This window comes from Corythoichthys intestinalis, unplaced genomic scaffold (assembly GCF_030265065.1).
Source record: "Corythoichthys intestinalis isolate RoL2023-P3 unplaced genomic scaffold, ASM3026506v1 HiC_scaffold_23, whole genome shotgun sequence".
NCBI lineage: Eukaryota > Metazoa > Chordata > Actinopteri > Syngnathiformes > Syngnathidae > Corythoichthys > Corythoichthys intestinalis.
Genome location: NW_026651592.1, coordinates 9,751,143 through 9,775,610, shown reverse-complemented (window position 1 = coordinate 9,775,610; position 24,468 = coordinate 9,751,143). Strand labels below are relative to the sequence as shown.

General features: G+C 39.8%; 1 protein-coding gene across 3 annotated transcripts in view; it reads right to left on the bottom strand.

Annotated features, from left to right (window-relative positions):
* LOC130911227 (coiled-coil domain-containing protein 9-like) overlaps positions 1 to 22,057 on the bottom strand; it is a 47,610-nt gene extending 25,553 nt beyond the window's left edge. Inside the window, exons 1-10 of one of the 3 annotated variants that reach the window (XM_057829059.1) lie at positions 21,917 to 22,016; positions 21,303 to 21,349; positions 17,504 to 17,552; positions 14,738 to 14,842; positions 14,506 to 14,667; positions 11,001 to 11,327; positions 9,115 to 9,198; positions 8,851 to 9,015; positions 8,583 to 8,764; positions 1,375 to 1,436 (exon numbers count right to left, since the gene is read on the bottom strand). In XM_057829059.1, the coding sequence (XP_057685042.1) occupies positions 1,375 to 1,436; positions 8,583 to 8,764; positions 8,851 to 9,015; positions 9,115 to 9,198; positions 11,001 to 11,327; positions 14,506 to 14,667; positions 14,738 to 14,842; positions 17,504 to 17,506 (1,090 nt within the window). In that variant the 5' untranslated portion in view covers positions 17,507 to 17,552; positions 21,303 to 21,349; positions 21,917 to 22,016. Of the gene's footprint in view, positions 1 to 1,374; positions 1,437 to 8,582; positions 8,765 to 8,850; positions 9,016 to 9,114; positions 9,199 to 11,000; positions 11,328 to 14,505; positions 14,668 to 14,737; positions 14,843 to 17,503; positions 17,553 to 21,302; positions 21,846 to 21,916 lie in introns of those variants that run through there. The other 2 variants (XM_057829057.1, XM_057829056.1) reach the window with 2 other exon arrangements.
* Positions 22,058 to 24,468: the final 2,411 nt, after the last annotated feature.

The following is a 24,468-nucleotide window of genomic DNA, read 5'->3' as shown; positions in this document are numbered from 1 at the left end:
ATCACTGTTTATAAACCACAGCAAATGCACATGTATGCGTTTAAATACCGTATTAGCCCGAATAGATGACGGTGTTTTTAGCATTCAAATAAGACTGAAAAATTGGGAGTTGTCTTATATTCGGGGTCTAGACATTATACGCATTCACTACGCTAGATGGCGCCAGATATCATTGAAGCGACGTTCTGTCATGACAGATCTCAGCTACTCAAGTTTAACCAGTTTGCATTATTTTATTGCATATTATTTTATGGTTTTCCTTATTCAGATTTGTTTCAAGACCAAGTAACAGTTAGACTTCACTTTGATGGTTAATGCAGTTATTGCAATTTTGTTGTTTTATCACAACTGATTGTTTATTTACATTTCAAAAACCAGAAGCCACTCATTTACGAATGTGATTGCACTTTAGATTACATATTTAAATGTTCAGATATTAAGATTTGAATGCTTTTCTCTCAGATATATTGTTATAATTAGTTTTAGATGTACTGCAATTACTTTCTGTATAAAAATGAACTTGGTGTTCAAAAAGTCTTTTTTCAAACTTGAGTCTTGAAAAAGAGGGGGTTGTCTTATAATCGGGGCCAATACGGTACTACTTTATTTGTATATTGTTGGGGTGATGTAAAGCAAGTTCAGAACGAGTGTGAAAAAGCAATGAAGCAAATTTATTTTCCTTCATTTAATAATTTATATTTTCAGACAGGGTGCTGAAAAATTTTGTGTGCTTATCATTTCCAAACATTTTCAAAGACTGCACAAAATTCAAGCATTTTTCAAACCTTGAAAAACCGATGATAAAATCCAAGCATTTTCAAGCATTTCAAGGACCCGTACAAACCCAGTAAAGCAATAAAAATTCAGGGCCAATTTTCTAATTTGGGGTGGGAAATCAGACTATTTTTGGCTTGTCGTGCATGCAAAACATAAACAAGCACACAGACAGTGCCAATATCAGTGGACCACATTGGGGTTTCACCTGAAGCTTTGCCCCGAGGCTTGCTGCCAAAGCTACGCCCTCGGGCTGTAGGGAAGAAGACAAAAAGATAGCGGCCCATCATTCGTGCGAGGAAATGACATCATGGATGTATTGTGGGTAATTGCTCATCTCTCAATGTGGACCCGAACACTTATGAGGTCTCCGGGGAGAGCTCGATGCCACTCTGGGGAAATACAACTGGCCACTTAGCTAATGAACTTAATGATGGTATCTCACGTGACAGTCTCTGAGGGTACACGTGTACGCGACATTGAGAAAAGTGTTGGGACACCGACAGGGAGAAAATTTGAAGCTGCGAGGAAAACGCTTTGCCTTGAGGAGTGTCACACTGCTCATGTACTGGCTGCATTACCACAGGAGTTGTAACATACCTCTCCTGCCACCCTGTTCTGGTGTGCTGCCCTCTGCCGCCACATTCGCTTCCTCCTTGAACCTGTCAACGACAAAACAAAATGACATTTGGTGCAAGCACACTGTAAAAATCAAATCAAATTTATTTACACTGGGGCAAGATTTTGGTAGCAATTTGTTGGTTCATTTGAAAAATTTATTTTTTTAGACATTGACACCTTTTCAAAACGATATCTCGATTCTTGGCAGGAGCATATCGATAACCTTTTGGGATACAAAGTATCACGATATATCCAGGCATGAAAATGGGTCAGGGGTTAAAAAGGTGAGAAGGGTGTGGAGGAAATATATTCCAGCACACTGTATTGTACACCCCAACAAAATATTGAGCTCTGTCGACCCACACTGTGTTTCAGCAGGGCCATGCAGAGACCGGTGGAGGGGTGGGTGCTCGTAGATCAAAAGGGGCACATGAAGAAGTATTTAATACACCTTAAAACAACATAACTTCAATTTTAACCAGCTTTAGATAATAATTGGCTGCGACTGTGACATACTTTAATTGGGAGGGGGCAACAGTGAATAGAAATCAAAACTGTCATCAACACTTTCTGGCTGTGACTCAGTCAGTCTGCCTCTTTTCTTCCTTCAACCTCTGCATCAAAACTTCCTTCCTCAACTTGTTCATCTGAGAACAAACCACATCAGATGGTCACTGAGCCACCAACAGCAGTTTTCTTAAAACTATTATTTCATTATTATCCATACTTAACTCTAGCACCTAATGATTAATAAAGCAATGACATAAAAATCTTATAGAAAAATAACATTGTAATTGTGTTTATAATTGGATTTAATACCCGACTATCCTTGCAAACTTGTTCTTACCAGGTCTGCTATTCACCCAGCTGATGAGGTATCCACTGCCTTTAGCAGCCTCATCTAACTCCTTTTTTTATCCCTCAATCTCCCTTCCCTACGACGCATGTCTATGTAATGAAATATAAATATTTTTAAAAACAGACTCCCCGGTGGCTTTTAGTTTTAAAGCTTTCTTAATTTCTTTCTCTCTCAATAACGATTTGTGTTTGTATTATTCAATCAAAAAACAAAGTTACTTCTATCAAAAACAAAGTTGCTTCAATCAAAATACAGTACAGTACTTTTAATCCCAAAAAGTAGCTTCAATTAAAAAAATTTTTTTGATTGCAATAATAAATTTGAGACAAAAAAAGCATTTGAAAACTATTTTTCTTGATTGAAACAAATTTTTCCATTTAATGTTTTGCATTTGGGCCACATTTTGGCTAGGACATTTGTGTCTTTATTATTCAATCAAATAAGTTGCTTCAAACAAAAAAATATATATAAAAAGAAAAACTTTGCACATGTGCCAATCACCATTTACCAAAGCCTGAGAGGGTTTGAGTAGACTCACTATGAAGCTTTTAATAAAGCCAAGCATTTTCTAACTACTTTATTCTTGTTTAAAAATAATTCGGTGGGGCAGTAACATGTTTAAAACTTATCATAATTCTTACATTTTGAAGTGCTTGAAAACCATGTATAAATGATACTTTGGTGAAATAAGTGAAAAAACATGTCTTATATATATATGTATCTTTTTTCCAATGTAAAATCTGAATAAATGCATTGAACACGCAAAAAAAAATTGGGGGGGGGGGGGGGGGGGTTGGGGCGCTACTTCGCGGTTTTCACTTATTGCGGTGGGTTCTGGTCCCCATTAACCGCGAAAAACGAGAGATCCCTGTATTTCTGAAAAGCTTTAAGAAGCAGGACTCATTCCCACCTCTCGTCGGGCCGCTGTTGTGCCGACACCGGCCGTCAGCTCAAATCCAAGCCGAAAATAACGCGTCTCCGACGGAGGACGGAAGCGATGTGAGGCGCCCCCTCCATCCGAGAGAATGCCGCTTAATTTGACTCAACAGTGTGTTTCTTCGTTTATATTACCGCTAAATACACAAGCTTGACGCCAATTTAACGGGAGCTATTTTTTTTCATGGGAGATTTGGCTAGCTCTGGCAGCTCAAGCTGCAACGAATGGCAGTAACTTTTTTATATCGCAAAACGTGAAAACGATTGAAACCATTACTCACCAAATTCAATCTGCTGGCAAATACAGGCAAGTGTGTATGCTGCGCTCTGGTCTGCCCCGATGTGGATAAGGCCTGCTTTTTGTTTTCGCAGCTTTGCAATGCAACCGAAGGCTCTCCGAGCACTCCATGTACACGCGTAAGGAGTGCGCGCGTTTGGAATAATGGAACGCAGCTTGGGCCGATGATTGGTTCTCGTCAGCGAAGCATCTAGAAGGATTTGCTGACTGTGTTCTTAAGTGCTCAGTTTACGTACTAAGTTAATCACATGATGATAATAATAATTATTAAATAAAACCTCCCGACCCCCCCCCCCTCCTCCCAAAAAGAATTTCTCCTCGGATCTACGCAATTCACGTAGGTCGCCCTTTTTGACTTCAAAACGGCGAATTTCGCCGAAAGGTGAGAGATTTTCATGCCTGTATATCACCATTTCGATATTTTGTCACACCCCTACTGGACACACTACGGAGGAAACTCATTTCGGCCACTTGTATCCGGGATCTTGTTCTTTCAGTCACGACCCACAGCTCGTGACCATAGGTGAGGGTAGGAACGTAAATCGACTGGAAAATAGAGCTTTGCCTTCCGGCTCAGCTCCCTCTTCACCACGACGGACCGATGCAGAGTCCGCATCACTGCAGACGCATCACCGATCCGCCTGACGATCTCCCGTTCCATTTTTCCGTCACTCGTGAACAAGACTCCGGGATACTTGAACTCCTCCACTTGGGGAAGGACCTCATCCCTGACCCGGAGAGGGCATTCCACCTTTTCCCGACTGAGGACCTTAGTCTCGGATTTAGAGGTGCTGATTCTCATCCTGACTGCTTCACAATCGGCTGCGAACCGCTCCAGTGAGAGCTGCAGGTCATGGCTCAATGAAGCCGACAACACCACATCATCCACAAAAAGCAGTGATGCAATATTGAGGGCACCAAACAAGAACCCCTCCTTGCATCAATTGTCATCTTGTTCTCGTGTCATCAAACGACAACATGCATCCATCTCGTTATGTTTTATGGTAGATGGTGTTATACTTATATAGCGCTTTTCCACCTTTCAAGGCGCTCAAAGCGCTTTATACTATCTCGCCATCCACCTACTGGTGGCGCAGCACCAGGAGCAACGTGGGGTTCAGTAAGTTCATCAGGGCGAAGAATCGAACCCACAACCTCTGGGTTGGGGGACAACTACTCTACCACTGAGCCACGCCACCCCAAGAACCTACGTCTTCCAAAGACACGTTTTCAGCGCACCATAATGATGTCGTCATCAAAAAAATTGTTCGTTGACGAAATATTGTCATTATTGTCATTGAAACTTCAAATTCGTGATTACTAAAATGTACAGTGCTTCAGACCTTATTCTGATGTTATTAAACATGAGGTTGTTATAAAAGTGTATATTAAGAGAGCCAATTTATTAATACCCCCGATTTGTTCTTTGATAGAATATTCAAACATCAAAATAGTGTAATGTTGCTTACTGTAACATATATGACAATCAGATTTACACTTCATTAATGCTGCAACAATTAATCGGTTAACTCAGTACTTCTCAAATAGTGGGGCGCGCCCCCCTGGGGGGGGGGCAGAGCGATGCCAGGGGGGGCACGTGTGACCTCGGGGAACATGCTTTTTTTTTTTTTTCTGCCGTACTGGAATAAAGTGTACTTGCGCATCCACTCAGTGGGTGGCAGTGGCGCTCTCATTTTCAGAGTGCGTGCAGTATTTTTGAACTAAGGAAGAGCACTCATCACACAGAAAACAAATATGAAGAGCAGTGCGCCGCCGCCGTTTTCCGACCGGACTCACTCACGCAGCGACCCACTGTCTTGTCCGGTTCTCACGCCGCCGCCCGATAAGTGCCATTTTCGGCTTGGGATCGTAACGACGACCGCCCTCACCTACGGTTCTACCTCGGCCGCCGAGAATGCGCTTTGTTCGTGCCGTTTGCCTTTTAGTTTTGACTTTTAATACTGTGGGTGATGAGGAAAGACTGTTGACTGTGTCTAAAAATAATTATAGCGGACCGCCAGAAGCCAAATCAATTAAGACGCCACCTAAAGACATTCGACCCCAATCTCATTGATAAGCCGCTTGATTGTTTTTCAGCGAAAACGTGCCGAATATTGCCAACAATCGTCCTGCTTTGTCAGTGTTATATCAGTAAACCAGTGAGCATTGTTAGCATGCTCATTGCAATATGACTCCACACCATTGCAAAGGAGGTAATACTGAGTGTGAGCAGCAAAAATAAAAACTGTCCTTCTGTCCAAGGACACTCTTTTTTTCCTTTATTCATTTTTGTTTTTTCGGTCAAATTTTTTGGCATATTGTCCTCATGAGTGAATGTTTCTAATCATTTTGAATTTGTTATTATTTACTGATTTTATTTTTCTGTATCAAATGGTCAAAAATGTAAATTGAGTGTATTTTTACAGTTTGAATGTGACTTTTTTTTTTTTTTTTTTTAATTCAGGCAAATTGATGCACGTCAAGTCTTCTCTGTTACAAACAAAACAATGTTAATAAAGTTATACTTTATTATAAGTTGATCTATGTTACTTTTTTTCTTTATTAGAAAAAAAGGACAATATTAGGCAGATGCCTATTTATAATAGTAATTTTATAGACAAATAATACTATTTACAGTGGCGGCAGAGAGTTTGGGGGGGCGCGAAACATTTACGTCTTGCTTGGGGGGGGCGTAGCAGAAAATAATTGAGAAGCACTGGGTTAACTCGAGTATTCGATAAAAAAAATTTGAATTAAATTTTGTTGCTTCGAGTATTCATTTAATTAAAGTGGCATTGTAATGGTTTATTTTGAAAGTGTTTAGATTTAGCTTTATAGATTAGGGTGGAAACACTGCCCTCTGCTCTGCCTCATTTTACATGGCTGAATCCAACTGCTCCCTGTTAAGACCAACGTAAGCTAAGTTTTTGTTTGGGCTAATGTTTTTTAATCCATTGTTAATTCAGTTAAAAGGCATATTTAGTCATTTTTTGTGGGAATATGAGTCTGAACCATTTGTTAGGAACATTGTTTAAAAAAAAAAAAAAAAAAACACGTTAGTGTTTGATAGCATTTATGGTAGCGGACTTTTGCTATGTAAGTTAGCCAATTGTTCTTTTGTTGTACATGGATCCTCATTTATTTATTTTTTATACCAATTGAGGCTCATCCCAGGTATTTTAATTTTTCATGTTCCTTATCCAATTACTCGATTATTCGAACTAAGTCCGCCATAGAACAGTATTGTTTGTTGCATTGCTTCTCGGTAAGATGCAACGGCGGTGTGTGGCAATGTTTTGTTCTCACTCAAACGAAAAGTTGTATGACTGGCCAAAGGATAGCAGGGCACGTAAATGGACATCTTTCATTCGCACGAAGCGAATGAATTTCACGCCATCATCGAGTAGTGTTCTCTGCTGCAAACACTTCGAAGATGCCTACTTCCTTAACCGGTCTGCTTATGATCAAGGATTTGCCAAAAAGTACCGGTAAGTGTGATTTTTTAATACATGACTGATGACTTTGTCAAAGCAGAGCTGCCAACTGTTGTGGAATGAATATCATAAGCTCGCGACGTTAGCCCAAAGTTAACTCGTGGCAATCCCCGATCATAGTTGTTGCGTTTGCTATGTTAAGCGTGTTTAAATTGTGCGTCATCTACGATCTTGTCCGAAAGGGTTAATCCACTGTCAATCGGGAAAGGGGTGTGGATGTGCATATAAGCGGGTCGGCGTTGCGGTAATTCACGGTCACGTTGCAGTAAGAGACACACACCGCCGGTGAGTTTGTGCACATTTTTTAGTATTTGGATTATGTATTTCCACTTTCATGCTTCAAGCATTGCATTTGTACAGTTCGGAGTTTCTTTCACGGTGATTGCTTGATAGCCTTCTAGTTTGTGTTTTACGTACGAGAGCCGCTGACAGGTGACAAAAACATGCGTGTTGCTTTTAATGTCTGGCAGCGAATCATGGGAAATGTAGTCTCAGGACAACACTGAAGTGGTTCTTTGTAATTTGTTCGCTTGTGTGAAAAAACTACATTTCCTCACGCCATTAAACGCCACTTCCTCCAGAGAGCCCCGAGCCGTGTTGTACTGTTAGCTCCATGCGTTAATAAAGAAACAAAGTTGTCAGCACGTCGTGTGTTCGATACATTTGTAAACAAAAAGCTCATAATAAGACACTATGCACGATCCGTTTAAGAGACGCTGGAGTAGGAGGAGGCGAGGAGGAGATCAGCGAGAAGCAAAACTTCGCGGTCAAATGTGGCGGCAGTCCGCTATTATTTTATTTTCTTATTGTTGCCGCAATAAAGTGGAGAAAGCCATCAACAACTCATCTCCTTCTTTCCCCCCCAACGTTTTATATTATTATTTTATATGCATGAGAGCTGCCGGATCTGTCAAAATGAACATGAAGTCTGATTATTATTTTTTTTTAACAATGTCATCAGATAGACAAAAACATAAAATTATGTGCAAACGCCTGCATCTTCAAATCATGAAAATAATAACAGCCTACCAATCTTGTAATCTTGATGGGTCTTGTATCCATTCCATGTCTGGGCACATTGTTTGCGTCCTGATTAGCGTCTGGCTAATACATGTTAGGTCCAACATAAAATTCCAACCTCCTCTTCTTCCTCCAACTCTTCAAAAACTTGGATCTCCTCCCTTGCACTCGATCTATCGCTTATATCGCTGTTTGAATCATTGTTTGAAGGGCTTTGTATGGCAGCCGTATGTATGGAGCTGCCATCTCTGTTCCCGGTGTGACGTATCACTTCCGGGTTCGTCACCTTTCAGGCTCGAACTTTGGAAACGCGATTATTTTGTCAAATAAACAACATATAAATTTTTTTTTTCATGCTTTATTTGTTGGAGAATGTTTAATTACTTTAATTGTGACCGTATTTTGCATGTTATGAAATTACTTCACATTACTGCTTTAATGTTGACCCCCCGTTCGGTTTACAATGGTGACGTCATGCTGCGGTGCTTGTGCGTTACGCTATTGGAACATTTTATTTTTCACAGTCTAGATGATCAGATGCGCCAGTAGGGCTTGATGCCAATGCCGCACATTTTCTTACATGTTGTCGGTTTTCTGCATGTCCCACTCCCGCCTCCACTGTCCGGTGGCGTTGCGATGACGTGCCAGTCGCTCCTCGTCGATTTGTTGGCGCTCCTTCTTCCAACGCAAGTACTCCGCTCGCTCGCGGCCTGTCATGGACATGGTCATGTCCATTGAGCCTTTTGGGCCGGGTCGTCGACTCTAGAGAGGAAGACAAAAATAGGACCCCGTGCGATTTAACGTGGCAAACCTTCAGTTTTGGTTTGAAGCAGCAGTCTTTGACTCACAGTCCACTCTTTCTCCAGATCGCCGCCAGTCTTGACGTTATCAAAGTCTAGCCCGCCCCAGTTGCGGACATGTCTGCGGCTGCCCTCCTTGCGGTCAGTGTCGAGAGCCGGGCCGGAGCGACGCGGGTCGTCCAGGAAGTTGCGGAGGGGCTTATCGCCGTCAGCCTGAGAAGAGAACTTTCTTTTATTCAATATGCAACGGGGATCGCCCATCTGGTCATGAAATGCACGTTTCAGACCACAAATTCCAAATGAGTCAGTTACCCGCTGTCCTCGTTCATACTCCGCTATTCTCTCCATTTCCTCGTTCATTTTTTCAATGTTTTGTCGTCTCTTCTCCTCCCATTCCTGGGTGGGAAGAAGAAAACTTATCAAAACTAGGGCTGCCACAAATTATGGTTTTAATAGTTAACTAGTCACCGATTATTGCTGCATTGAGTCAACGAATCGGCTAATACATTCTATAAATCATGTGTTTTTACTGTTACATTACAGTAGGATTTATGTTTAAAATGTACACTGCTGGTCAAAAGTATTGGCACCCCTGCAATTCTGTCAGATCATGCTTAATTTCTCCCAGAAAATGATTGCATTTACAAATGCTTTTAGTAGTAATATCCCCATTTATTTTGCTTGCAATGAAAAAATACAAAAGAGAATGAAAAAAAAAAAATTATGATTTTACACAAAACTCCAAAAATGGCCCGGACAAAAGTATTGGAATCCTCAGCCTAATACTTGGGAGCACAACCTTTAGACAAAATAACTGCGAACAACTGCTTCCGGTATCCATCAATGAGTTTCTTGCAATGCTCTGCTGGTATTTTAGACCATTCTTCTTTGGCCAACTGCTCCCAAAAATCTGAAATTTAAAGGGTGCCTTCTCCAAACTGCAATTTTCAGAGGTGTTTAATGGGATTGAGGTCTCCACTCATTGCTGGCCAATTTAGAAGTCTCCAGTGCTTAGTCTCAAACCATTTTCTAGTGTTTTTTGAAGTGTGTTTTGGGTTATTGTCCTGCTGGAAGACCCATGACCTCTGAGGGAGACCCAGCTTTCTCACACTGGGCCCTACATTATGCTGCAAAATTTGTTGGTAGTCTTCAGACTTCATAATGCCATGCACACAATCAAGTAGTCCAGTGCCAGAGGTAGCAAAGCAACCCCAAAACATCAGGGAAACTCTGCCATGTTTGATTGTGGGGACAGTGTTTTCTTTAAAGGTCTAGTTTTTTTCCTGTAAACTCTGATTTGTAACCTTGAGAGTGCCCATGCTTCCTCACAATTTGGCTTCTCACATCCTCAGACAGTTCTTTGGCCTTCTTTCTTTTCTCCATGCTCAATGTGGTACACACAAGGACACAGGACAGAGGTTGAGTCAACTTTAAACCATTTGAACTGGCTGCCACAGGTAAGTAACAGGTAATGTCAATTATACAAATGTCAATTATACAAATTAGAGAAGCATCACATGATTTTTCAAAGGGTGCCAATACTTTAGTCCGTCGCATTTTTGTGTAAAATAATCATGATTTTTTTCCCCCATTCTCTTTTGTGTTTTTTCATTGCAAGCAAAATCGATGAAGATATTACCGTACTACCAAAGCATTTGTAATTGCAATCCTTTTCTGGGAGAAACTGAGCATTATGACAGAATTGTGTGGGTGCCCATACGTTTGGCCAGCACTGTAAATGGCTGAGAAAAGTTGACTGAATATTTTGTGATGATGAAACTATTATTTTCCAAAGCAAAAGCTGATGACAGTATATTTTAAATAAAATTGATGAAAAAAAAGAAAATATTTACTGTTTCTGAATTTATAGGAATAAAAACATTAACAAAATACTTTGTTCTTTCCTTTTTTGTTTTTTTATCTAAAATAAATGTATTTTGAATATAATTAGAAAAAGATTTTTTTCTGCATTTCCATTTTAATTAATTTTTTTAAACAAAAAATAAGACAGAAAAAGAAAGAAAAAAATAGGAAATACAAATAAATAGCAAAAAACAAAATTGGACTATTTTTCAGTCAATGTCTCTAAACGATTAAATTGTTGTCGAATAGCTCAATACCACTGCAGCGCTATTGCCAACTTGTTAAAAGTATTGCAGTCTAACTCAAGATAATAAAAAAATAGTAGTATTATTTACTTTGGACTTCCTGTCCACGCCGCCTGGTGTCCCTTCTGCATCTCCTCCTCCTCTTCCTGGTCCCCCTCCTCCTCTTCCCCTCCTGCCTCCTCGCCGCCCCCCCGTTTCACCCTGCTCTCCATCTCTGGGCGTACGTGGTTCCCGTATTCTCCTCTCCTGGCGGCTCCCACCTCCTCCTCTGGGCGTCCCGCCCCTCGCCATACGCCCAGAGCCAGTCCTCCTTGGGGGACTGCGGTTGTCGGTGGGTCCTCGGGTGGTATCACCTTCCTCCGACGCCCTCCGCCCGCGGGGTGTGGCGGGCTTCCAGTCGTCCACTACGCGCTTGTCCTGCAAGAGACAGGAAGTGGTTGTCCTTTCAGTGCTATTAGTAGGAAGGAAAGTTAGGTGTCGTGTGGGGTAGAACTACAGTGTAACAACAAAGTGAGTACACCCCTCGCCTGTTCGGAAGACGGTACACAAGCCCGCAAAATGTCTTGTGTACCGTCTTCAGAAGAGGCTTCCTCCTGGGGTGACAGCCATGCACACCAATTTCATGTAGAGTGCGCCGTATGGTCTGAGCACCAACAGGGTGACCCCCCCACCTCTTCAATCTCTGCAGCAATGCTGACAGCACTCCTGGAACGAGTCACATGACATTTTTGAGGGAAAATGACAAGCAGTACTCAATTTGGACATTTAGGGATGTACGTACTTTCAATGCAGTGTACTTGCTTTTGTTGCCAGGGGTTTGGATACTAATGGCTATATTTTGAGTTATTTGGAGGAGAAAATAAATTAACTGTTGTATATGCTGCACACAGACTACTTTTCATTGTGTCAAAGTGTCCTTTTGTCAGTGTTGTGCCATGAAAAGATATACTTAAACATCTGCAGAAATGCGAGGGGTGTACGCACTTTTGTGATACACTGTAATCCTAGTTCTTTTAACCTCTTGGCTGCCATTGACGATGATAGACAAACTAGAGTTGCTTTAAAAATTAACCGTTTTAACATATTTCAATTCCCTGACTGCAGAGTGGAAAAAAATTGCACTTTATAAAAGAAAAAAGACCAGTCAGTTCAGTGCAACATTTGCAACACAACAATGTAGATTTTTGGGTGGCATAATTTTGAACAATTCTGATATTGTGCAACGCCACCCTCTGGTGGTCAAGTTATTGCAAGTGTGCCAACTAACCCTGTTCTCCCCTTGCCTGGTACACCAGACTCACCGGTGTTCCAGCGATGGAGTCTGGCCACCATTCAGCAGATACAATTTCCAGGGCGGAGCAAGCCACAGCAAACAGACAGCGGAATGGACCAATCAGCGACGGGCAGACATGACGTTAGTAAAACGACGAGGGCAGGACGAGGGACTTGCGCGTGGACGTAAACATACGAGGAGAGCGGAGTTTATTCAACATGGCTAGCGCGAGACAGACTGTTGTCAATGACTCGTGTCGATGTGTTTTTGGTAATTTAAAACTGATTTTACCGTGGATTGGAACATATTCTCGGCTCTCCTGATCACCATCTGTGTTATTGTGGAGACGACTTCCGACGCGCAAGAGTGACGTTGCTCGTTAAGAACACGTCACGCAAATAAACGAATCTGATTTGTCGATTGATTTTGTACCTGTTCGAGAGGCCGTCAATGGGCTGGTTCCCAGACTTTTTTCTCTCAGTGTTTGAAAAATACAGGGAGAACAGTCTGGCTGTGCCAGGCAAGTTCTCCCCTACTCAGCAGATGTGGGAGTGAGGAGCATTTTAAATCAAATCTCAAGGCTCAACATTCGAATTCGGCAGTGTAACCTACCATCTGGCGAATGTGTGACGCCAACGGAAACAGAACATAAAAGCAAGCCATAAACAGATTACAGCACGGGTATAGACTTTATAGCATGATATTGATGCCGATGTGCTGGTTTTTAGCCACGGCGGGGAAGGTCGTTCGTTCTAATGTTTATCATTTTTCAAGCCATGCTGACAGACTGTCGCGGGGTTCTTTCAACTACAAAAAAAATAAATAAATAAAAATAAAAAACTGATGGTGTCTGCGGATAGAGGCCTGTTCTGTTTTTTTTTTTTTTTTAATTTGAACAAAAGTTCAAAACAACAGTACTGTACTGTTTACTGGACTTCTTCGTTCCTTTTTTCCGTGTGTGTTGCAGAGTATAAAACAAATATTTTTGTTTCTTTTGGCAATGCCATTGAATTTCTGGATTATTTTGTTACTTTTTATCCCTTACAAAAAATTAATTAAAAGCCCAGTCGTTTCACCTGATTCAGATCCTCTGAAAAATGGCGCGATCACGTGATCAGATCGTGTACATCCTTACTATTTAAAGAATATTTGAAAGGACTTCAGCAGCAGCAGCCAAACACAAAAAAAACACAGATGGGAAATTCGGTCCCCCCCACCCAAAAAAAAAAAAAAAAACCTTGCTGCTCTGACATGGAAACACTTCATGCTTCTTCTCTTCCAAAAATGCCCCTTTATAGACAGGAGCATACCACACAAATGCTATTTTTAGACCGTGACGTCGCCTTCGTAACGTGGAAGTGGGACATTATAGACAACACGCCCTCGCATACAAACCATGCTATTTCTACTTGTTTTCTCTGGTAATCTTCCAAAAAAAGAACATGCCGATCAAACACTGCTGCTATGGAACTTGTAGAAACGACTCTATAACATTACAAAATATGAAGGATGTTTTCTTCATATGTTTCCCGAAACCAAAAACTCAGAGGGGGAAAAAAAAAGTGAGGAATGGATAAACTTGCGCGGACATCCAAAAGACCAGTTTAACGCCAGCAAAGTAAAGCCATTCACATTTATATGCAGTAAACATTTTGTTGGGGGCCACGGTGCTTCAGAGGATGAAGAGGTAAGTCATTTTGATATTTTTACTTATTTTTCAGCGTGGCGTTTTGGCGTGCTGCTTATGACTGGTAATGAATGACCTGAAAAAAATTAAAATCGTATCTGAATGCCACTGTTGCCTTTTCTGTTGTAAAACAAAAAAAAAAACTTTAGTAAGGAGGAAGTGTAAATAAATTATAGAATTAAGATTTGTTATTAGGGAATAAATTAAAAGTGTTTATTAGCTGTCACTGAGGAGCATTTGCGATCGCTACACAAAAAAATAGCAATGTAAATTGCCCCCAAGAACAATCGGAGACGCAAGACAAGCAAGCTTTAAAACTTTCACATGTCGAAAGTAGACATAAGGGAAATTATGGAATAACGGGAGCAAATTTAACAACTTTAACGGTTGATGTGCAATATTAAATTAATTGAATGTAGTTCAAAGCTGCTGATACAGAACGGACACTTGAGTATTTTATTTACTGTTTTGAACTGTTAACTTTTTGTAACTAGTGTACGAAACATAAAAAAAGCAGCTAGTAGATTGCTCAATAAGATCAATAATCGATTTATATTGAATCGTAGTCTCTGAATCGTAATCGTAATTGAATCTTTAGGCGCCCAAAGATTCCCACCTCTAAGTTTAGTACTTACTCCCCCCACAGGCGACTTGGAGACGTCCACCGTGATTGTGAAGTTTTCTTTCTCCATCCTTCTACGGTCTCCAGTCTCCGCCGGCTCATGGGCGCGGGGTTTCCGTGGTGTGGTGATGGCAATTCCCTCCTGTTCTGCCTTTTTCTTATCCTCTTCGATTTCCTATCGGCAACCAGAATACGTGCCATTGAGTCAGCATCAAATGTCCCAAGGCATCCATTCGACCACGTACTTGATAGCGCTTGACCAGAGCTTCATTCTTCTTCCTCAGTGCTTCAATCCTTCGGTCCAACTCAGCGTCCTTCTCCTCCTTGGTCTTGAGGTCCACTGTTGAAGACTGAAAAAAACAAAAATTGAAGGAAAAGGTTAGAAGAAAGAAAAGTACCGTATTTTTCGGACTATAAGTCGCTCCGGAGTATAAGTCGCATTTTGGGGGGAAATTTACTTGATAAAATCCAACACATAGAACAGATTTGTCATCTTGAAAGGCAATTTAAAATAAAAATACAATAGAGAACAGCATGCTGAATAAGTGTACAGTATTATAATTACAGCTAGGAATCTTTGGGCACCTAACAATTCGATTACGATTTAGAGGCTCCTTTTTTTTTTTTTTTTTTTTTAAATGTTTTGTACATTAGTTCCAAAATTGTTCAAAAATCCTCTCAGGCTAAACCAAACTACTATTTCAGTATCAAGTTAACATATAACAGTCAACAAATATACAACAATGACAGTAAACAAAAAACTCCAGTCCACTAAACTTTTGTCAATGTTTTAAAACTATTTCAACATTTAACGATAGATTCAAGACAAGATTCTGCCGATTTAGGAGTATTTTAGATAAAAAGTTAATTAGGTTCGCTACAACAGAGCCTTCTAGAGAGGTCTACTGCTTTAAGATGGCGGCTGTTTACTTACGCCGGAAAGTGTCATTTCGCATTTCTGTTCAATAATACATGTTCTAACACCGACATCGTCTGTCATTTTGCATCTAGTTCTACATATATATACATATCTACTGTAGCCGTATGTTTGTAGCAACTAGCAACTGGGCATTGTTTGTAGCGGCTGTCGGCCGCAGTCAGGTATGATTGTTTTTTTTATCTAGCGGCATGAGTTGAACATTATTCACTCATTGCGTCCCAAAGACCGCACTGACTGTGTTTTACTTCCGCTTTACCTGGTATAATTCAATAATCGGAATTTGGATATTTGTGAATCGTTCTCGAATCTTCCACGGCCGATTCGCGAATAATCTAAGAATCGGAAATTTCGCACACCTCTAATTATAATGTACCATGATGGATGAACACCCAAATGCGAACGTGGCCAGTATGTCAACGTAACATAGCTATTAAAGAGTTATTCAGATAACTATAACAAAGAACATGCAAGTTTACCAAACCAACAGTGTCACTCCAAAACACCAAAATAACATGTGAAATGATACACCGTATTGGCCCCAATATAAGACGGCCCTGATTACAGTATAAGACGACCCCCTCTTTTTCAAGACTCAACTTTTTGAACACCAAATTATTTTGTATACAGCAAATAATTACAGTACATCTGAAACAAATGATTATAACAATATATTTGAGAGAAAAAGCATGTTATTTTGCTTCATTCAAATCTTAATATCTGAACATTTAAATATGTAAACTAAAGTGCAATCACATTCGTAAATGAATGGCTTCTGGTTTTTGAAATGTAAATATACCACTCTATTGTGATAAAACAACAAAATTGCAATAACTTCATTAACCATCAAAGTGAAGTCTAACTGTAACTGTAGTCTTGTAACAAATCTGAATAAGGAAAACCATTGCAATAAAATAATGCAAACTGGTTAAACTTGAGAATGGCTGAGCTCTGTCATGACAGAACATCGCTTTAATGATATCTGGCGCCATCTAGCGTTGTGAATGGGTATAATGTCTAGACCGTGAATATAAGACCACCCCACTTTTTCAGTCTTATTTCAATGCGAAAAAACACAGTCTTATATTCGGGCCAATACGGTAATAACATGTTAATAATTTCACACATAAGTCGCTCCAGAGTATAAGTTGCACCCCCAGCCAAACTATGAAAATAACTGCGATTTATAGTCCAAAAAATGCAGTAAATATGACATATGATGGCAAAACAAGAAAAGAAGAAATTACAAGATTAAAGAAACAAGTGGAGAAAAAAATAAAAGGAATTTAGACAGGCCAAAAAAAAAATCAAGATAAAGGCAGGTCAAAAGATGACAAAAGCGAAAATACAAAACAAGATGAAGCACGAAAAAGAATAAGAAAAACAAGCAGAAAGAAAAGACAAAAAATGACAAAAGGATTAAAAAGATGATAAGATAGATTACAATTCAAGAAATTGATTTAAAAAAAAAAAAAAAAAAAAACATCTCAAATCAATGGCAGTACACAGAAGAAAAAATGAAACAATGGAAAACAAATAAGAAAATATGGCAATGAGGAAACGACAGAGGGAAGACGAAATGCTAAAACCAAAGACGAAAGAAAAAAAAGGAGAAAATGACACAAATATAAATAAGTAAACACAAATTAGGAAAGTTGAATTTTTCTTTTATCCCTGACATGTTTCAACCGTGTCAGGTAAATAAAACAACCTAAAACCAATCGCCTGGGATAAAAGAAATGTTCAACTAAGTGTAGACAAAATGAACTCGATACAACTACTAATTAGGAAAATAAAACTCAAAGACATCTATGACACAAGAAACACAAGAAAAATCCAAGACAAAAGAAAAACGACAAAAACAAAAATACAAAAGAAAACAAAAAAATAATTCAACAGAAGACAAAAAATAGAAAATATTAAGACTGAACAGGCCTCATTAGCGGATTTTTCTCACTAGTAAAACAGCACCATCGAGTGGACTAAAAGCTGCACATCCACCATTTGAATCTGGGTTCAAATTCCACGCTCTTCAATGCAGTACATGTATATATTTTTTAATTGAACAACTCACCATGACTTCTTCCGTCTTGTCATGCACGAGCTGTGGGCTGAATGCTTTGCTGCATTAGAAAAAAACATATTTATCAACAATTAGTTCATTCAATGACCATTTGAACCTTCCACAACATTACATTGACTAACTAGTTGTTGTCCTCAACTCTAATGACCCGTTTTTGTTATTGATCCCTCGTTTTTCGCGGTTGATGCCCCCCCCCCCCCGCGAAAATCAGCAAAGTATAGGCGGAGCCTAATTACAATTTTTTTTCTTCAATGTATTTATTCAGATTTAACGGCATTGGAAAGAGATACAAAAGACATGATTTTCCCCCAAAGTATAATAAAAAACCATATATGTATATTTTTCTAAATAGTTTTTAAGCATGGCAAATGTAATTGTTATGATATATAGATGAAAATGATTTGTATATGTATACATGTATATAGACCCCAATCACGTGACGTCACAACTCCGCCCCCCTGACTGGTGCCGCCATATTGTCCGTCAGCTCATCGTGTTTACATATTACCGCTACGTGCATTCCTCCTATTACTGCGTGTTTTTCTGCTTGTCTTAGGAATCACCGCCTAGTAAACGAACCCAAAAACCTTCCTGACAATCGTTAACATTGATTAATCAAAATGGTGAAGGCATGTGTGGCGGTTGGTTGCAGTAACAGAGAAGATAAACGGTCATTTTAGTAGTTGCTGTGTGCCCATTGTGAAATGGGCAAATCTCGAAAGCAGCACGGTTTGTTTATCTCGGTCCATGATGCGTTTGTGTCGACAGCCGTTAGACAGCGGCGAAAACATCAATATGATGCCAACACGATCACAGACATCATCAGACGGAGACTATGAAGCTTGCCGCCACGGTCGCGCAGCATGAAGGTGAGCGCAACAACAGGTATTGTGCCGAAAAATAGCCGCCCTGCGTGAAATGTCCCCCCTGACGGGAGCGCCCACACGGAAATGACTTTCTTGTACCGTGAATATGTACGTATTATTTTACTCTGGTTGAACTAATAAATGTAATACCTGTGTGATTGTCATTGGGATATGGTCGTGAAAACCTGTAGCCTAATACATTTCTGTTCAAAGATGGTTATGTGGCCCAGTCCACGATTTGTCACTAAAATACAGTACTAATATTTTGTGTAATTTAATTATTTAAAACTGATCTTACAGTCGTAAATCCATTACTGCAATGCGTCCATGAAAACATTTGATGTTTTCACTTCAATAAAGCGTTATAAATAAGCGCTCCCGTCAGGGGGGACATTTCACGCAGGGCAGATATTTTTCGGCACACACCGGCCCGTTGTCGAACCGCCGATCAAGTTTCATTTTACAATCGTGACAACGGTGACGCTCAGCTGACCAAATGTCGATTTATATTCAGGCCGGTGCCGATTTTGGGTACCCGACTTCTCATCGTGACATAAACTGGAGTACGATTGGAAATTTTGTGGTCTCAGGACGAGCTCTGACGCACGGGACGGGACCGGACGGGAGGAAACATCGGTTTGGGCATCAAATATGGATCTGGCGACTGGATCGACCGAGGCTTTTCCAAATAACAGCTTTTATGCAACTCATCCAATGACTTTACAGCATCTAAAAGCACCAGGGCTTCCATAATTTGCAAGTGAATCCACCTTTAGAAACTACGATCAATGACAATACGGACACACAATGACGGACAATATGGCGGCACAATACAGCGATCACGTGATTGTGTGACGCTGGTGATTGGGGTCTATACAGTGGTATGAAAAAGTATCTGAACCTTTTGGCATTTCTCACATTTCTGCATAAAATCACCATGAAATGTGATCTGATTTTTGTCAAAATCATACAGATGAAAAAAAAGTGTGCTTTAACTAAAACCACACAAATATTTATAGGTTTTCATATTTTAATGAGTATAGTATGCAAACAATGACAGGAGGGGGGAAAAAAAGTAAGTGAACCATCACATTAATATTTTCAACCAGATGCTTCCAGTAGCTGCAGATCAGACTAGCAAATGGATCACACTCTCTCATACTGGTCACTGCAAGTTCCAACATGGCACCACATGGAAAAGAACTCTGTGAGTATCTTAAAAGATGTCTTGTTGCGCTACATGAACATGGCCAAGGCTAAAAGAAGATTGCCAACACCCTGAAACTGAGCTGCAGCACAGTGGCTAAGATCATCCAGCGTTTTAAAAGAGCAGGGTCCACCCAGAACAGGCCTCGGGTCGGTCGTCCAAAGAAGCTGAGCGCACGTGCTGGGCGTCGCATCCAAATGCTTGCTTTGAAAGATCGTTGCAGGAGTGCTGTCAGCATTGCTGCAGAGATTGAAGTAGTGCTGCAACGATTAATCGATTAACTAAAGTATTCGATTAGAAAAAAAGATTCGAACTAAATGTTGCTGCTTCGAGTATTCGTTTAAGTGGCGTTGTAATGGTTTATTTTGAAAGTGTTTGAATTTAGTTCTATTGGTTTGGATGGCTACACTGCCCTCTAGACTGCCTCATTTCAAATGGCTGAATCCAGCTGCTTCATGTTAAGACCAACATAAGTTTTTGTTTGAGATGTTTTTTTTAATGCATTCGTAATTGAGTTTATAGGTATATTTAGCCGTTTTTTTTTTTTTTTGAGGGAATATGTGTCTAAACCATTTGTTCAGAGCATTGTATAAAAATTTTTTTAAAAATGTTTTATAGCATTTAAGCTAGTAAACTTTTGCTATGTAAGTTAGCCAATTATTCTTTTGTTGTACATAGATCCTATTTTTTTCATACCGTTTGAGGTCGAACTAACCAGTTCATCGATTAATCAGCCACTAAAATAATCGATAGCTGAAGCCCTAGATTGAAGAAGTGGGCGGTCAGCCTGTTTGTGTTTAGACCATACACCACACTCTACATCAAATTGGTGTGCATTTCTGTCTCCCCAGGAGGAATCCTCTTCTGAAGACGGTACACAAGAAAGCCCGCAAACAGTGTGCTGAAGACATGTCAACAAAGCACATGGATTGCTGGAAGCATGTCCTATGGTCTGATGAGACGACGATTAATTTGTCTGGTTCCGACTGTCTCAAGCATGTGTGGCGGCGACCAGGTGAGGAGTACAAAGATAAGTGTGTCATACCTACAGTCAAGCATGGTGGTGGGAATGCCATGGTCTAGTGCTGCATGAGTGCTGCAGGTGTTGGAGAGTTACATTCCACTGAGGGAAACATGAACTCCAAAATGTACTGTGAAATACTGCAGCAGAGCACTATCCCCTCCCTCCAGAAACTGGGTCGCAGGGTTCCAGCATGACAATGACCCCAAACACACCTCCAAGATGACCACTGCTTTACTGAAGAGGCTGAGGGTAAAGGTGATGGACTGGCCAAGCATGTCTCCAGACTTGAACCCAACAGAACATCTTTGGGGGATCCTCAAGCGGAAGGTGGAGGTGCGCAAAGTCTCAAATACCCGGCAGCTCCGCAATGGAGGAGTGGAAGAGCATTCCAGTGGCAACCTGTGAATCTCTGGTCAACTCCATGCCCAAGAGAGTAAAGGCAGTTCTGGATAATAGTGGTGCCCACACAAAATATTGACAGTTGACATGTTGTATTGACAACTTTCCCTAAGGGGTGTACTCACGTTTGTTGCCAGGGGTTTAGATATTAATGGCTATATTTTGAATTATTTTGAGGGTAAAATAAATTAACTGTTACATAAACTGCACACAGACTACTTTTCATTGTGTCAAAGTGTTGTCCCATGAAAAGATATACTTAAATATCTGCAGAAATGCGAGGGGTGTACTCACTTTTGTGATGCACTGTAGTTTCATCTGAAAATTCAATGTGCAATGGCCTGAAATGTATACACATGGGACAACAAACAAGACTTCACTTCCTTCCAGTAGCCACAACACCACCTACATTCACTCATATAGCCATGAATGACGTTCAGTACAGACGCAACAGTCACGTTGTCTGCATTTTAATGAACGTGGCGAGTCCACGTGTCGCTATTTTAGCTCAAATTAAACTAATCTAAACCCAGGTGAGGTCAACAGACAGGTTAGCGGTTTTGGCGCATGCGTGGAAGCAAATCCTTCATGGGGATACGCCGCCAGCGAGCTAAAGTAGGGCGAATATGGGTCGCAAAATACACAATTAAAACAAATACAAACACAACTAAAGCAAGTGCATATTTAAGAAGGACAAAGTTAACCGAACGAGGCTTCCCGCTCGCTTTTTACGACGAATGTCTGACTTGGACGTAACGTAAGCACGACAAGCCATGACACAATGCGCACCAGACGAACCGAAAGAGCGCCGAAACGTAGGACGTGCAGCGAAAAAAAGCGCGTTAAAAGAAAAACCTAGCCTTGAAGGCATAGTTTGTTCTGTTCCTTTTTTTATACAAAATAATTACCTCGTCTAATTTTGCTGGGGATGAGTTTCTACTCGTTGCTCGCTGCCACATCCAGCACCTTGAGTGCCCACGTTATTTTGCCAACAGTTAGCTGAAGCTCACTTCCTGCCAAAAAGTGAGCCACACTCGGGGGATTTAAAGAGGAAGTAACTCGAGCTTTGCGTGAGCCTCATCGAAGATCGTATTTAAATGACCACACGATTTACACTCTGTGATACCATTTTACGTATATGGTTGTTGTTTTCACAGATTTTTTTCGCATTTTCACTTAAGCTAAAGTAGACGTTTAAAGCATTTTAAAGGTAGTACCGACAATTTCCAACAGATGACGCTAAACTACAGTACATTAATTTAAACAGAAATACTTAAACTACAATAATTGTGTTTAAAAAAATTACACTGGGGAGCAATTTGGGAGGGACCTGTTAGCTTTGATCTTTATGTTAACTAAAAGTAAAATTGGCACGCTGACTCCATAAAAATCTGCCAGTATTTCAAGTTTTTTTTCTCCACAGCTCGCCTAATTACTATGTTGTGACGACTGGCACACAATTAGAATAACAGTAGCCATTTACTTTGTAAAAGTATCACAGTGTTAAATAAATATTGCAGTAATGTCTATTTTCGTTGTCAATATTTTTTCTAAGACAAGCACATATATGATAAGTAAATATTTTTCTTATTTTTGATGAAAACAGGGATCCTTAACTGTCAACGGTTTTTGATTTTGCTCCTAAAATTGAATTAAAAACAACTGTCAGACCTAACACATCAAAACGTTCCACATATGTCATATTTGTCCTGACTACTGTATCTATCATCAACCCTTTTTGGGGCTAATTATGATTTTTAGTCAATAAAAAAACAAAGACCTGACGTCCACAATTGTGTACACCATGTTTTGTGAGCCATTTTATTAACATTTGGTGCGCAAGTGTGGCCCTCATCACTCAAAATGCAATGTCTACATACAGTATGTAGACACCAGGTCTTGATATTTATCTTCTTCTTTTGCTTTCGGCTTTTCACTTTAATAAATTAATAACATTTTAATGTGAGGGCTAGCAGTGATCATTTGCTGCCATCCTCCCAGCCAAAATTGATTGGGCGTCTACTCCTGGGCCCCGTCAATGGCAGGCAATGAGTTCAATGAGTGCCCTATTAAAGGTTAAGTGTCTTTATTTTACACATAAGCGGATTTTAAGGGGGAGTCCAGGGCCCACCTGGTGGCCAAAAAGTGTCATTGCATGTAAATGACATATATATATATATATATATATATATATATATATATATATATATATATATATATATATATATATATATATATATATAAAACAGAAAACACAGACGAGACTGAAAAAGCAGTTGCTGCTCTTCCACTCCTCTTTAAAAGAAACTGCTGTATTTTAATCCAAAACAACTGTTGTGTTTGATAGAACAATATGCCTATATGCTGCCATAGCAGATTCATGGTGCATGAAGCCACCGAACTATTTTTAATTTGCCCTTTTCACCCTGCAACCCCCGTTTACAGACATCGCGCAACCGTTTTTGTTTCAACCCAGCCATGAAAACAAGGTAAGTAATTATATTTATTCTTCAAAATGTCTGTCATTTTTAGCTTAGAATCATTAATTGATGTCTAATATTTTGTTTAAAAAAGAAAAACGACTTTTAAAAAATTATTCACTCGCATATTTTAAATTTTTGAACAAATTACATCACAATGAAAAAAATGGCGTCTGTAAAAAAGTCACGGATATGTACCTCATAACTATCGCTTAATTGTATTTTTTTTGTTGCTGACGCATTTTCCCCGATATGTTAGATGACAAATAATCAATCCAAACAAAGAAAAATTGAAAAAAAAAAGTTTAAAAGGGTTAATATATGACAAAGAAAATTTTGACCACTCCTTGATGTCTGATTTCTGCATCCCGACCCTTGTTATATTACCATGTTTCACCCATAAAATCCCCCAAAAATCCAGCTGCACTCAGTGATACATGCGACATGGGAGTTTTGGGATCGAAACAAGGTAAGTACGCGATAATATCTCGTGAAAGTCGTGGCGTCTGTAATTCTGCTCTGGCGTGCTCTCACCTCCAGATAGGGTTTTGCTGTCTAAAAAACTTTTTTTTTTTTTTAAATGCCCTCATGTCCGAATTTTTTCTTCCCCCGGAAAATGGAGATTTTAAGCTTTCCAATGATGTATCACACATGCATATCGGACAATTTTGAAATTTGGCCAAATTGGGGGTCTCAGAGTGAAACTTCAAGTCACCTGCGTGTTTTCCACCACATATAAAAGTTGTCAAGCAATAAAACTGCAACAAAAATGAATGAAATGAACAAAAAAAAAACATTTTTTTATAATGGGTCGAAATAATTTTTACTATTTATGATTGGAAATTTTTTTTTTGATTGAAGCAACTTTTGGGGGGATTGAATAATAGACACAAATGTCCTAATCATAATATGACCCGAACACCAAGAGGATCGCATCAAAGAAAACTTTTTCAATGAAAAATTAAGTGTTAAAAGGCAAA